We start from the raw sequence: 14,384 nt of genomic DNA on the forward strand, positions 1-14,384 counted from the left end.
AGAGGGTGAGGGATTTGCCCAGGGTCGTACAGAGCTAGTAAGAGCAAGAGCAAGGATTCGGTTCCAGGCTGCATGCCGCTGTGCTACGCGGCCTCGCCGAGTTCATACCGCCTCGCATCTCGGTTTGTTCCGCAGTCCGGCTTTACCCTGCACTCCACGGAAAGCGCGCTGTCAAAAGTCCGTGTGGCTGCCAAGCTACCAGATTTCCTACCTTCACGGGCCACAAACTCATCACCCTGTCTGCCCTCTTTGACACTGTTACACATTCTCCTGCCCGGAACTGAGACCTCGGCATCATCTGGGGTTATGAACACTATATCTTATAGGAGCCCTCGCATTCACCATCACTGTTTTCGCGGCTATTGCTCCGCTTCAAGTCTTCGTTATTTTTTTTTTAAAGATTGATTTATTTGTCAAAAAAGAGAGCGAGTACAAGCAGGGGAAGCGGCAGAGGGAGAGGAGAAGCAGACTCCCCGCTGAGCAGGGAGCCCCAATGTGGGGCTCGATCCCAGGACCCTGAGATCATGACCTGAGCTGAAGGCTTTACCGACTGAGCCACCCAGGCGTCCCAATTCTTCGTTATTTTCATTCAACAAACACATAATGCTATGCGTCAGGCCCTGGGGATACAGTAGTGAACAAAACGGGTAGGTCTCTGCTCTTAGCTTGCTGTCGAAGAGATAAGACATTAAACAAATAATCACACAAATACATAGATATTTATAAACTGATCAGTGCCGTTAATGAAAATATGGGGCTTTATAAAAGGGTGAAGTAGGGAAATGACAATGGCCTCCACATTAGCCTTCCTTTCTCTAGACTCTTCCCTCTTCTGACTGTTGCCCAAATTAGTATTCGAAAGTCTGTCTCTGACCCTACTGCTCCCCAGCTCAGATCCCTTCAGTGGCTTACAGAATAAACTCCAAACTCCTTACCAAGACATTTGAGATTCTCCCTAATCTGGCTCCAACCTAGCTTTCCCCCACCGCTCCCCTTCAAGCACTCTACACTGCAAATAAACAGAACCATTCGCTGTTCCTCAGCTAGAAAGACGATGTGCTTTTGCCATGCTGTCTTTTTTTTCCTTTTCCTTTTTTTTTTTTTTTTTGCCAGGAATACCCTTCCCCTCATTCCTTAGATCCAAATCTCAAACATCTTTAAAGTCCAGTTCAGCCTTCCCCACAAAGCACTTTCTCATTCCCTCCTTTGGAACCTCGGCACTCTCCCCTAACTTTCATAGCATTCGTGTTCTATCTTTAATATTGTAATCACTCTAATACAGTAAATGCAATCCTAACCGCTTCCTTTATTAGACTATAAGCTCATCGAGGGCAAGATCCGGATCTAGACCACAAGTATTCCTTGGTTGGGTGGACAGATGAATGAATGAAAGACTGACTGGATGAACGAACAAACAGATGAATGGCTAGTTGGTGACTTCCCACCTGACGATATGGAGGGGCCGTAAGTATGCAGGCACACCTGAATGTTTTCTTTGGTCATGTATTCTTATTGCTGTTTAACAGACAGCTGTGGGAAAGCTGTCACATCAAACAAATGCTCCCCATTTCCACCTGCCTCTACCTCTTATTTTAAAAATATTTTATTTTTCAGTAATCTCTACACCCAACATGGGGCTCAAACTCACAACCCCGAAATCAAGCACTGCACGCTCTAGCGACTGAGCCAGCCAGGCACCCCTCACCTTCCTCCACCTCTTAATCTAACAGGTGTCCCCCCTGTAGGGGTGAGGAGCCCCACCCACCAAAGGACACATGGAAACCATCTCCAAGGACTATGAAGTTGTGGGCAGAAAATTCAAGGACTTGGGGGACCATGTGGCATTTTCTTTCTTCTTACAAAAGAAAACTGGTACTTTACGTGCAAGATGAAATGGCTGCCTATACAGATGGAATTATAGAATAGGATTTGTCCAGACCGTAGTTTAAAATACTGGATTGCTGGGCTCCTGGCTACGAACAGAGTTCTCTATGATAACTTAAAAAAAATGTGTTTACCCAAAGCCTTGCTGATCTGATAAAGAGAATTTGAAATTGAAAATGGAGGGGAAAGCAGAAAAATGCCCTGATAATATTATAAAATCAATTACTATGGATGCTATCACATGTGACAACAAGAACACCGCTGTAAGAGGTGCCCATTCAGTCACACAAGACGCATCTGCGCGAAGAGTCATAAATTGAACTCACAGCTTAAGATGCTTCTGCCTCAGTGCGTGGCGCATGCGTTGGGTTGAGCCATATGAAATTGTCCATATTCTACCACCATGCACCTATGCAAATGGCAACTTCATATGGTCCAACCTAACATTATGGAGTAAACTTGAAATTTTAACCCATTAGGACCTGGAGGAATGAAACTTACAACTGGAATCTGGCATGAGGAGGAACACATTCTTAAGAAGGAAGATGGCCTCGGGGCACCTGGGTGGCTCAGTCAGGTGAGTGTCTGACTCTTGGTTTCGGCTCAAGTCGTGATCTCAGGGTCACGGGATGGAGCCCCGGGCCCCTGGGCTCCTCAATCAGCAGGGAGTCAGCTTGGGATTCTCTCTCCCTCTCCCTTTGCCCCTCCCCCTGCTTGCTCTCTCTCAAATAAATACATCTTAAAAAAAAAAAGAAAAGAAGGATGGCCTTGAGGATGGAAGTCACCTAGTCCTATCTGCATAGAAATCAACAAACACAAGGACAGAGCCCGCTACAGAGTTTCGGAGGCGTTAAAAGGAGAAGAGAACAGGTGGAATACAGGGCAAGTACATCAAACTCCAGCCTGCAGGGTGGGGCAAGTGGATGACGTACTCTTGGTGCAGATCACAAACATGGCACAGGGCAAGCAAGGCCTAGCAGCCATGAGGGACTCCGTCCAGAGTTGTCCTAACTTTCGTTTGCCTAATGGCAGAATGTTTAGAAGTTGTTTACTTGTCTTGCTGACAATATTACCCCACAGAAAGTAAAGAAAACAACAAGAGGGATTGTTTCTTCTTCAGGTCCTAATTCGAACCGGTACTGAAGGGCTGACTGGCAAAGTGGAAATTTGAAGAGCAACCTTTTTAGCTCAGAGTTTGTGAGAGCGTCAGGCTGGACACAGTAAGGCATTTTGCCCTAGAACTTAAAGAAGGCAGACTTCAGAGGGCTCAGAGAAAAGAAAGGGAGCACGAGGGCAAAGCAAAAGCAGGGGTCCAATCGGTCTAGCTTTAAATCATGCTCCTGCCTTCTTCCAGCTGTGTGACCTTGCTTAAGTTACTTAAACTTTCTGGGCTTCAGTTTTCTGCAGAAATGACGAGGGAGGAAGGGAGGAAGAGAGAAGAAAGGACAGGAGGAAGGCACAATAACAGAATGCCATTGCCTCCTTCCTGGGCTTGCTACGACAATTAGATGCGATAGCGCACGGGAAGGGCTTAGCACCTGGTAGGTATGCATTCCTTGTTCATTTTCTGGCACTTTTTGTTTGGATAACCTTCCAAAAGGGTGAGAGGCCCTGAGAAACTAAATTCTGACCATGTAACTGCGAAGTCTTTTAGTGAAGAAATCAAAGGAAAAGTATCTAAAGACAATGATGTAAATGCACAGAGAATTCTTTGATGATGAAACGTGAGCAAGGCGGAAAAGCAGGGCATCTGACCAATGCTGACTATGAAACAGTAACACAGAATTGCCAAAATCCTATCAGGAAGGCCTGGCCCCAAATGAGCTAATTCTAGGAGTAAGAAAAAGAGGCCGTTTTCACTTTTGTTTGCATCAGGAAGCAAAGGAAGGAGGCCGTGAAGTCTGCAAGCTGGGGCAGATAATATGTTTTGTTTTAACTAAAATTAGTTTTTAAAATTATAAGCACATGCAAAAAGAATTCCAATAGCGCCACAGGGTATGAGCATGAAATGGACAACAGACAACAGAAAACAAAGATGAAGACGACCTCTTGAATTCCCACTTCACCTTGGTCCACCCTGCCATACAGACTGTGCCTGTTAGCCTGGAAAGGGTCAAGCAGACATTGCTACAGAAGTTCCAAGAAAGCAGCAAGGTGCTTTAAATGATTCTGAGTCTCTTGGCCCCAGACAAACTATATTTCAGGATGTTGGGAGGGATAACCTATAGAGGAGATCACTGTACCGGTGTTTGTAACCTTTGGGGAGCCAGGGGGAGTAAGAAAGATGCTGGAAGCCTAGAGAAGGACATATGTTCCTTTTTAAATGGCAAGATGGTAGGCCTCACAAGCTTTAGACAGGTAGGTTTCATCTTAATCAGAGGCAAGTATCTAGAATACGTTACAGGAAGGGATGACTTGCATGACACCTAGAAGGGAGCCAGTGATCACAAAGGGTTTAGAAAGCCCTTGAATAGCTCAACACAGGGGCGCCTGGGGGGCTCAGTCGGTTAAGTGTCTGCCTTCAGCTCAGGTCATGAACCAGGGCCCTGGGATCGAGCCCCACATCAGGCTCCTCGCTAAACAGGGAGCCTGCTTCTCCCTCTGCGTGCCATTCCCCCTGCTTGTGCTCTCTCTCTGACAAATAAATAAATAAAATCTTTTTTTATAAAGATATTAGATGGCACTCTGACCAAATATGCAGATAAAGTAGGTCTCAGAGGGATAATGACATAATCCAGACTCTACCCAAAAAGAACTGGCAAGAGCAATTTAATAGAGATGAATGCACTCAGATGAAAAAACTTGGAAGTACAAGCAGAGACACTAATTAATGGCAGGAAGGTATGAAAAAAAAGTTGTCATTCATTCTTTCAACAACTATCTACTGAAAGTGCCAGGTACTGTGCTAGACACTGGGGCTACTGTCTGCCCTTCTGGAACTTAAAGACTCTTGGAAGAGACAGCGAGTAATCAAATTGAGTCCATAAACAAAGATATATTGCCAAACTGTGTTGAACAAAGTCAAGTGCTAGGAGAACACATGACAAAGGAACCTGGCCCGGCCAGGGAAGGTTTCTCTGAGGAACTTGAGCTGACTTCTCAAAGCTCAGGAGGGATGAGCTAAGGTGAAGGTGGGAGACAAGTGAGTCACAATATGAAATGCCTGCTTGCCTGCGAACTGTGGTCCCTCGCCCTTCCCCGTGGCAGGGGCTCCACATGCTTGCTAGCCAGGCGGGCGGGCTCAGCCGCTGACCTGGTCGGGGCAGCCCTCAGGGTCAGGCTGGTGGGGTTAGGACTGAGACAGCTGCGTAGGGAGAGTGTTCCTGAGCAGGGAGATGGAGCAAGTAAGTGGGTATTTGGGGCTCAGAGGAGCCAGGTTTCTCAGTATTGGAGGACAGAGTTGCAAATACGGAAGAGGAAGAAGGCTAGAACAAATTCTCTGGTGTTGGATTGATAAATGGAGGTTATCAGTATGAAGTCAGGTTTTTTTTTTTTTTGAAGGTTTATTTATTTAAGAGAGAGCGAGCGAGCGAGCACGAGTGGGAAGGGCAAAGGGAGAGAGAATCTGAAGCAGGGCTCGATCCCACGACCCCGAGATCACAACCTGAGACGAAGCCAAGAGTCGGCTGCTTACCCGAGTGTGCCACCCAGGCGCCCAGTACAAACTCCATTTCATGTATGTACAGAGATAGGCTTTTTATGGATACAGTACTGTCAACGTATTTTCCCTTCCTTATGATTTTCTTAATAACTTTTTCTTTTCTCTAGCTCACTTTATTGTATGAATACAGTATATAAAAGACATATAAGATACCTTGTCAGCCAACTGTTTCTATTGTTGGTAAGGCTCCCAGTCAATAGGCTATTTATTAGTAGTGAAGTTGAGTCAGAAAATTCAATGTGGGGCTTCGACTGCGCAGGGATTGGCACCCTCTATCTAGGGTCAACTGTATCTATACCTATGTATCTACAGATATGCACATACGTGTGTATATGTATATACCCAGACACACATTTATTTCCTAGCTCTGGGGGTGCCCGGCTGGCTCAGTCGGGAGAGTATGCAACTTCTGATCTCGAGGTCGAGAGTTCGAGCCCCACATTGGGTGTGCATACTACTTTAAAAAAAAAAAGATCTCTGGATACCATTTCCTAGCTCTGTCCGCTGAGAGGACTTAAAAACAGTGGTGCCCCAGAGCTTGGGCACTAGCTACCATTCTCAGTGAAATGGAACCAGGGACCCCTGGAGACATACTGACTCCAGTGCTGGGGCAGGGAAAGTACAACCTGAGCCTGCAACAACTGACCGGGTCACAAAGCAGGAATTGCTCAGAAAACAGTGGGGGCATGTCAAAAGGAGCGGGCTTTGAGCAGCAAAATGATGATACAGGAGTTGCACGCATGTGTGGCACCACCTCCCGTGGACACCCACAGGCGGTCATGCCTGATCGCTACCTCTGCAGAGATCCTGAGATTGAAAAGGACAGACAGGCTGCTGCTGAAAAGGCTGTGAGCAAGGAGGACTTTCAGGGTGAATGGAAGGCCTGCAGCTCCTGAGTTTACCCCTACTTAACTGGAGGTCACAGACTGGTCTGAAGGTGTGCAATCAGCAGCTCCCTACTGAGGACTGGTCCGCAGCTTCCACTGCTCCGGCCACTGAATGGGCAGGAACCCATTCCACTGAGGGACTTTAAGTTGCTCTTCCACAAAGGCAAACCAAAAGGAAATAAAGTTGACAGAAAATAGTTTCTAAAAAAAATAATGATATAGTGGATTATAACTCACCAAATAAAATAGAAATCCATCAGTCTGTGTTAAAACATTTAAAAAAATACGACCAAATAAGTGGGGGAGAAGAAAATGTTCACCTAACAAACACTAATACATGAAGTGGGAACTATGGAAATTAAAAAAAATCAACATTTAGCAACCATCACGGGAAAAAAGGATTCAGGCAAGACTCATCAATGGATGCTAAAACTAGGAAGTAGACGTTTAATGAGGAAAAAAAATCCAATTATCTTCTGCGATGTACTTCACAAGTACTTACTAGTTACTAAGTATCTGGAAGATGCCATCTTAACCTTAACCAGTAATGGGACAAACTGACATTGTGTGCCTGTTAGTACAATGCACCAAGAAGAACATACCAATTTTGTTGCAGCCCTTCCAAAAATGCTTACACTCAATCTAATCGTTAGGAAACATATAACGGACTGGAGCTGAGGTTCATGCCACAAAGCAATTAGCCTGTACTCTTCAACAATGTCAGGGTCATGAGAGATAAGGGAAGGATGAGAAACTATTCACGTCTGTAGGAGATGAAAGAGACAGGACAACTAAACGCCACTTATGATTCTGAACTTAGGAAGGATTCAGAAGGGTCCTTATCAGGACAATCGGTGAAATTTGACTGGGGTCTGCGGATGAGACGGTAGAATGGCATCATTGTTAGTTTCCGAATGTTGATGCTTCAACTGGGGTCCCGGAGGAGAGTAGCCTTGTTTTTAGGAAATCCACAGTGCAGTATGAAGGGGTCACGGAGCAAGATGTCTGCAAATTAATCTCAAATGGTTTAGAAAGAAACACCGAGAATGATAAAGCAATGTGGGAAAATGTTGACACACAGGGAAGCTGGGTGAAGGTATATGGCAGTCTTTGTGCCTATCCGCACCTTTTCTATAAGTATGAAACTATTTCGAAATCAAAAGTTAAACAATGTTAATGCAAACCAACTGGGGGGACAAAAAGCCGATGTGATCTTACAGCACACTAATGCAAGTCCAGCCAGAATGAGGCTGCTGAACTCCGTGAGGGTCAGACCTCACCGGAACGTGGGACTTGGCTCCTGGAAGGTAAGGGGCCTATATTGATGAGGAACCACTGAGGGGTCTGGGAATGTCCGACCAGAAGAAGAAAAAGCCAGGAGGACAGGGAGGAGCCTGACTTCTGTCTTGCGTTCTCCAAAGGGCATCTGGGACAGAGAGAGTAGACCGCTATAGGGAGACAAACTTCTGTTCAGTATCAGGAAGGGCTTTTTACCCATTCGAGAGCAAAAAAGGTGGCTTGAGCTATCTCGGGAGTTCCCTGTCACAGGATGTGCTCTGATAGAGGCAGGGCAGCCCATTCTCATCAAGCAAGTTTATGAGTGTGATCAATTCTGGGCCCAGTAATGACTGATGTGTCCACGGTTCTCTGTTATCTTCAGGTAGTTGGAATTTGAGCCCTTCTGGAATGAAATGCACCCTGTGTTGGACTCGGATGAACATTTCCTTCTGTTCACATGGGGCGTGAGTCATCCTGCTCCCACATGGGCTATTTCAATATATATATAACATCCTTAGCACCTTGGAAAATTTATTTGTCCCCCAGGAATGAGCTGGTCACCGCAGTAAAAGTCAAAATGCTTTTATTTTAGAAAATGTCAGTTAACAACATGAAAATAGGACCTGAGAAAACAGAAACAAAAGCTTAAGAGAAAGTTTGGCAAGAATTTAAATGCTCAACAGCTCAGGACCAAACATCTTCGGGCAGCTGTCAGCCTGCCTGCTCGTATGCCTTGTCCCAGCACTTCTCACTCTTCATTAAAAAGTGAGCCCTTTTTTTGATCTAGTGCTTCTACAAGCTCACTATACAGAATATTCACCTGGGAAAGAAAACAGCAGACAGATCTCCTGAGACACAAGGAAATGTGGCACAGCTCCCCAGACTCTTAGGGAAGAGGGGCCCCAGCGCACAAAGTTTGTTTACTCGGGACAGGCAGCTCTCATAGGGGAGAAGATGCTTAAAACATAAAATATCCTTTGCTCTTATTTGGTAGCAAGACTTTTCTTCCTCCCACCAAGCCTCTCCTGGTTAGCTAGCAGCCCAGAACTCTGCACCCTGGACTACTCCCTGGAGAAAATACCTCCGGAAACCGTCACTGTCGGCACAGTGGTCAGTCCTGCCCTACTCGCACTGGCATCGACAGAGCTCTATCTTGGCATTCTTCTTAGGTTCCACTTGCTCTCCCTAGGTTCCCCCCTGTTCACCATCCTTCCTGGTTTTCACTCTAAGACGTTTCTGTTATAGTTTCCTAACTCTCGCAGTTCTAAGGAACCACTGCGAAGAACAATGATCAGGACCCTTTCCAGGGCAAGGAAGGTAGGGCTGAGTCTTTACCAGGTGCCCGGATAGAACCTCTCTGCCTCCCCCCCACCCTGGTCATCCCATCCACCCCCAGTCCTCTCCCTTCTCACCTGAGTTTCATAGCTTCTCTTGAGGGAGCCAAGGTGGTCAAGAAAACGCAAGGCTAGGCCACACCATTTTTCTGCAGATACATACTTTCTCTTGCCGTACATACATATGCCAGTGTTCCAGGACTTGATCATCAGCCAGAGAATCTCTGTTTCTGGGTAGCCTCCCTGAAATCCAAGAACAGTGTCAGTGCTGTGCCCCATTATTAAACAAACAGTGGTGCTCTGCTAGCACCAAGGAAAGAGCCACAGCGTCCACGAACCATCCCAAGCTCCTTGAGAGCAGGAGGAGAGCATCTTGAGGGCCTGTCAACTGTAGAACGCTCCACAGCAAGACCTCATGAAGGGACATACAAACTGAAAAAGCACCGAGGCCCGCCTGGATGGAGTCTTGGTCTCCTTGACGCAGAAGAAAACCCTGTGTCTTGTTGGGGGGCTCCCCTTGGTGCTTTCCTCAGCCAATTATTTCTAATTCTCAGAGAAGCTTGTTAAGAAGCAGTTTTATTGAATCTGTTAATTTCCTTGACCTGAATCAGTGTGTATTTAGAATAGAAATTATATTCGTCTTGAGGTTTTGCATATATAGAGAGATTTACTTTAAGGAACTGACTGGCTCACACAATGGTGGGGGCTGGCAAGCTGGAAATCTGTAGGGTAGACCGGCAGGCTGTATATTCAGGGAAGAGTTGATGCTGCAATCTTGAGTCTGAAGTCTGTAGGGCAAGCCAGCGGGCTGGAGACTCAGGGAGGATTTCACTGTTAGTCTTGAGGCAGAATTCCTTCTCTGGGAAATCTGATTTTCTTTTTTTGCTTAAGGCAAAAACTGATTTTGGAGGGTAATCTGTTTTATTTAAAGTCAGCCAACTGCAATTAAAAAAAATACTACTCTTTTGTGTTGACAACATGTACCTAGCTATGAACAAAAGGGCCCATTTCTAACATGGTCCCTTCACCTAAGAGGAGTCTTTAACGTGGCTGATCACGAGATTTTGCAATAATGAAAGGGATTAGTCTGAGGAGCTACTTCCCCAGTTCTTGTAAAGGAGACGGGCCACAAAGGGAGCGTTCACGGGCTCAATCCAGGTTAAAGCCCTTCATCGACACAACAGGCCCCTGCAGGGGGAAACGGAATAGAGAACTCGGGCCACAGTTCCTTGGGAGTGTCAACGACGTCTCAGCTGAAATTCCTTCCCTCACTTGGGTCTACAGAGATCGCCATGCATAAAACACTGAGAAGGAGGGCGCGAAGACAGACAAAACAAAGCTCTTCTCCTAAGGGACACACAGTGCCTTTGGGGAGACAAGGCATCCACGTACAAAGAGGACTACACAACATATGTGATGAAGGACTAGTCAGAGTGACACAGGCATTAGCTGCTCTAATTCAGTTAAAAAACAACAACAACAACAACCGAGCAGCAGACCGGCGCTATCAGAGGAGGGCTCATCTCTGCCTGAGACGCCGTCCCCGTCCCTGGCCACTCAGTAAACGTCTCCTCTCTCTTCACATTCACAAGCAGAGTCAGGTACTCCTTTCTCTCTGCTTCCACAGCAAGCTTTACCTTCCTCTGTACAATTTCCATCTCATCGTGTGGCACTGTTTGCGTACCTATCTCCTCCACCAGACGGTTGAGCTCCCCGACGTGCAGGGGACTGTTCTGGCTCACCTTTGCACCCTCAGAGCCCCACACCATGCCTGGCACGAACAGGGGCGCATGGATGCTCGATGGGCGAGTGCATGAACGACTGAATGGACGAATGAGTCAACACCCAGTCAAGGGCTCCCTCCACCGGGAGGCGCTCCCAGACGCCCATAGCACTGTGTTCCTATGGCCCTTGGTTAACAGCACTGCAATAGCACTTTCTAACGCCGCGCTGTCTGGCTCCCCACCAGGCCGGGAGTTCCCTGGAAGGCAGCATGACATCTACCTCTGTAGAGTCACAGCCTGGCACGGTGTCCACAGGGTTGCAACCGTAACCGAATGAATGAACGAATGACTGAACAACCGAACGTGGCCTCAGGGTGGAGGAGGAAGATCTAGGCACATGAGGCGCTGTGCAATCTCCACAACAGCCAAGTGCATAGACAGCAGACCGCTGGCTGCCAGGGACTGCGGCGGGGAGGAAGGGGAAAGGACGCCTGGTGGTTACAGGGTCTCTTCAGAGGGACGGAAACAGTACAGAACCAGATACTGATGGTGCTTGCACAGTACATACAAAAAACCACGGCACTGGGTATTTTAAAATTGTGAGTTTTATAAGATATGAATTATATCTCAATAAAAATTATAATATCGATAGAGAAAGACGGAACAGAACTAATAAAGACCTGGACGGTGCTTGAGGTTGTGCACGTGTCAGGGGGACTAATACTTGTTTGGCCTAAGCGGATGATTTATGTAGGGCAATTCGTGGGAAATAGGACAAGAAATGTAGGATAGGGCTACCTAAGTATGTCCTAAATGCTTTTCCTCAGAACATTAGAGTGATGAAAACCAGAGAGTCAATCAAAACAGGGTTCTTTAGTGGCACATGTCTTGGACACGCTGCATTCTACACACACCGTCTTGGAGCAGCGTCATGCACGCCAGTTCAGTAAGCGTTTCAGGAAGTTTTACAGAAAACAAATCATGGGACTCTGCTTAACACAGGGTACGCAGCTCATTTACTCACATCTTGTGGAACGCGGGTTGTGAAACACCGGCCTGGAGCGTAAAGGGTTTTGCATCACAAGCCACAGATTCTGGAATGTATTCTGCCGGCAGTGAGAAATCACTGAAAGTTTCTGAGAAGGGAACGGATAATGACGAAATGACAGTTTTAATAAGAGTGAAAGGCCAGCGGTGTTTAGAATGGACGCGAGTGTGAGAAAACAGCGAGACCTGTTTAAATGTAATTGTTAAGAGTCTAAGGGTGAAGTGATGAGGGAAGAACTAACATAGTGGCAATGGTAAGCTGTAAGAAACACTCTAAAGGAAGAATCAATAAAACCTGGTAACTGCTTTAATATGGGAAATGAAAGTTACATCAATTGAAAATGGCTCGAAAGTACACAGTTTGAGTGGCTGAGAGAATGCTGATACCCTTGAAAGAAGAAACTGGAAGATTCTGGGGAAAAGGGATCAAGATAATGATAAGTTCTCTTTTAATCATGTTGGGCTTGAGGGAGCTTTGGGAGATAGGTAGGCTCTTGCACGTATGGACTGGAACTTAGGTGGCACTTGAAGTGTATCAAAATTCACTCGAAGGACAGAGTTACAGAATATAGAGAAGGAAGGAGTAGAATCATGACAATGTTCACAGTTGGACGGAGGAGTGAAAAGACAATGCAGAGGAGCGGTGTGAAAATAAAGGACAAAGGAAAAAGTTTCAGTAAGGAGGCAGTGGTTAATAATGAAGGCCAGGGCAAAGAAAGAGGCTATTAGCTTTGTTAGGAGTTGGGACTTGATGGCACTGTTGAGTACAGTGTGGCTACGAGGGCAGAGAGCGAGGGAAGGAGTGGCTCAAGATGAGGACAGACAGGGAGGCAGGGCCTTGTAAGCCACATTCAGGATTTCGGTCTTTAAGAGCAATGGGAAACTACAGAACAAGATTAAGCAAAGTCACGAATTTGAAAATGTACATCATTCTGGTCACTTGATGGAAAAAGGTATGGAAGGAAGCTAGAGATGCAAGGAGACCAGCCAAATGCTTCCTACAGCAGCTGAAGTAAAGGTGGTAACTTGAAGTAGGTTGGTGATAGTGGATGTTGGGAAGAAGTGAATGACGTGGAGATATTTAGGAGGCAGAAAAGCCAGGACTTGGTGATACGCTAGAAATGGGGGTGATGCCTCCATGTCTGGCTTGGGCAACTGGAAGACTGATGGTGCCATTCAGTGAGTTAGGAAATACCACAGGAGTTTTACTTTCCTTTCTACTAGCTGCCCTCATGTCCAGCATTGCTCAGGGGAATCATTCATCCTCAGTACAGTAATGAATCAGTGCAGCTACTCACCTCAAACCGACAGACTGGCCTACGTGAAATACAAGTCAATGGCAGCAAACAGAGGTGTTGGCTCTTAGAACTTTCTGGGGCTCATAACCGAAGCCAGTTTCTTCTGTCCTCACCATCTTAATAAATACAGCAGTCATACATATCTCTAACAAAACTAGGTGTTCTGGAACACAATGACTGTCTCTTTAGGTTCTCCTCAGGGCTCCTGAAGTAATTACTGTGTACATCAGTTTTATTGAGATATAATTCAAGTACCATACAATTTCCCCATTTAAAGTGTACAATTCAGTGGTTTTTAGTATAGTCACAGAGTTCTGCAATCACTGCCACAATTAATTTTAGAACATTTTTATCCCCTTTAAAGGGAACCGTGTGCCCGTTAGTCACTCCCCATTTCCCCCAATACTCCCCCCACATCCCTCGGCAACCACTCATCTAATTTCTCTCTCTCACAGATTGGCCTATTCTGGACATTTCAGATAAATGGAATCACACAGTAGGTAGTCCTTATAACTGGCATCTTTCACTTAGCATAATGTTTTCAAGATCCATCCATGTTGTAGCATGTGTCAGTAACTCATTTCTTTTTATGGCAAAGTCTGTTCCCCTCACATGTGAAGCTTCTTATGTTGCTTCTCAGGACACAGCCTCTGTTCTTATAGATTGCCCTTACCCCAGGAAAAAAATCTCTAAGTCCCTGCTCCAGAGATTTGGGGGGGGGTAACAGGGGACCCCATTCTTCTGAGTGATACCACCTGCTTTTAGAGCAGGATAGTGGGTAGGGTGGTAGTCTCTAGGGTTCTTGACTTGCCCCTTTGGGTGGGGAACCTCTGCCCTAAGAGTTAGTTGGGGCAAGGGTCCCAGTGGTCTGACTTGCCTGGGGTAGATCCTTTGCCCTATAAGTGGGGGCTGGAAAAAGGAAGTGAGGCCTCACTCTCTTGGCCATACTTGCCAAAAATTTAGCTTTTGTAGCTTGGAGCTGAAAGTGGGATAGTAAGTGCTGGCAGCCTGCTGTTCTTCGTGGGCATCATATCCTTTGACTGGGAGGCTAAGGGGAATGGGAGCATTGTTTCCTTGGCTATACTTTCTGGGAGTGGAGCTTCCATCATGCTGACCGGGGTGGCGGGCAGGGAGTGAGTGGGTCATGGTTCAAAGACTCTTAAGGTTCTTACCAAGATTTAGTAGATTTTCTTGAATAGATCCCTTTTTGTTTTCTGTATGTTCTTAAAACAATTTCTAAAGACTTTAGTTGTTTTTTCTTTCTTTTCCTT

The 14,384-nt window shown here is 46.1% G+C and overlaps 1 protein-coding gene across 2 annotated transcripts in view; it reads right to left on the reverse strand.

Annotated features, from left to right (window-relative positions):
* Nucleotides 1-8,317: 8,317 nt before the first annotated feature.
* Nucleotides 8,318-14,384, reverse strand: part of TEX11 (testis expressed 11) — a 279,061-nt gene continuing 272,994 nt past the window's right edge. For both annotated transcript variants that reach the window (XM_034649574.1, XM_034649575.1), the window contains exons 29-30: nucleotides 9,123-9,287; nucleotides 8,318-8,530 (exon numbers count right to left, since the gene is read on the reverse strand). In XM_034649574.1, the coding sequence (XP_034505465.1) occupies nucleotides 8,459-8,530; nucleotides 9,123-9,287 (237 nt within the window). In that variant the 3' untranslated portion in view covers nucleotides 8,318-8,458. The remainder of the gene's footprint in view (nucleotides 8,531-9,122; nucleotides 9,288-14,384) is intronic.

Source organism: Ailuropoda melanoleuca, chromosome X (assembly GCF_002007445.2).
Source record: "Ailuropoda melanoleuca isolate Jingjing chromosome X, ASM200744v2, whole genome shotgun sequence".
Classification (NCBI taxonomy): Eukaryota; Metazoa; Chordata; class Mammalia; order Carnivora; family Ursidae; genus Ailuropoda; species Ailuropoda melanoleuca.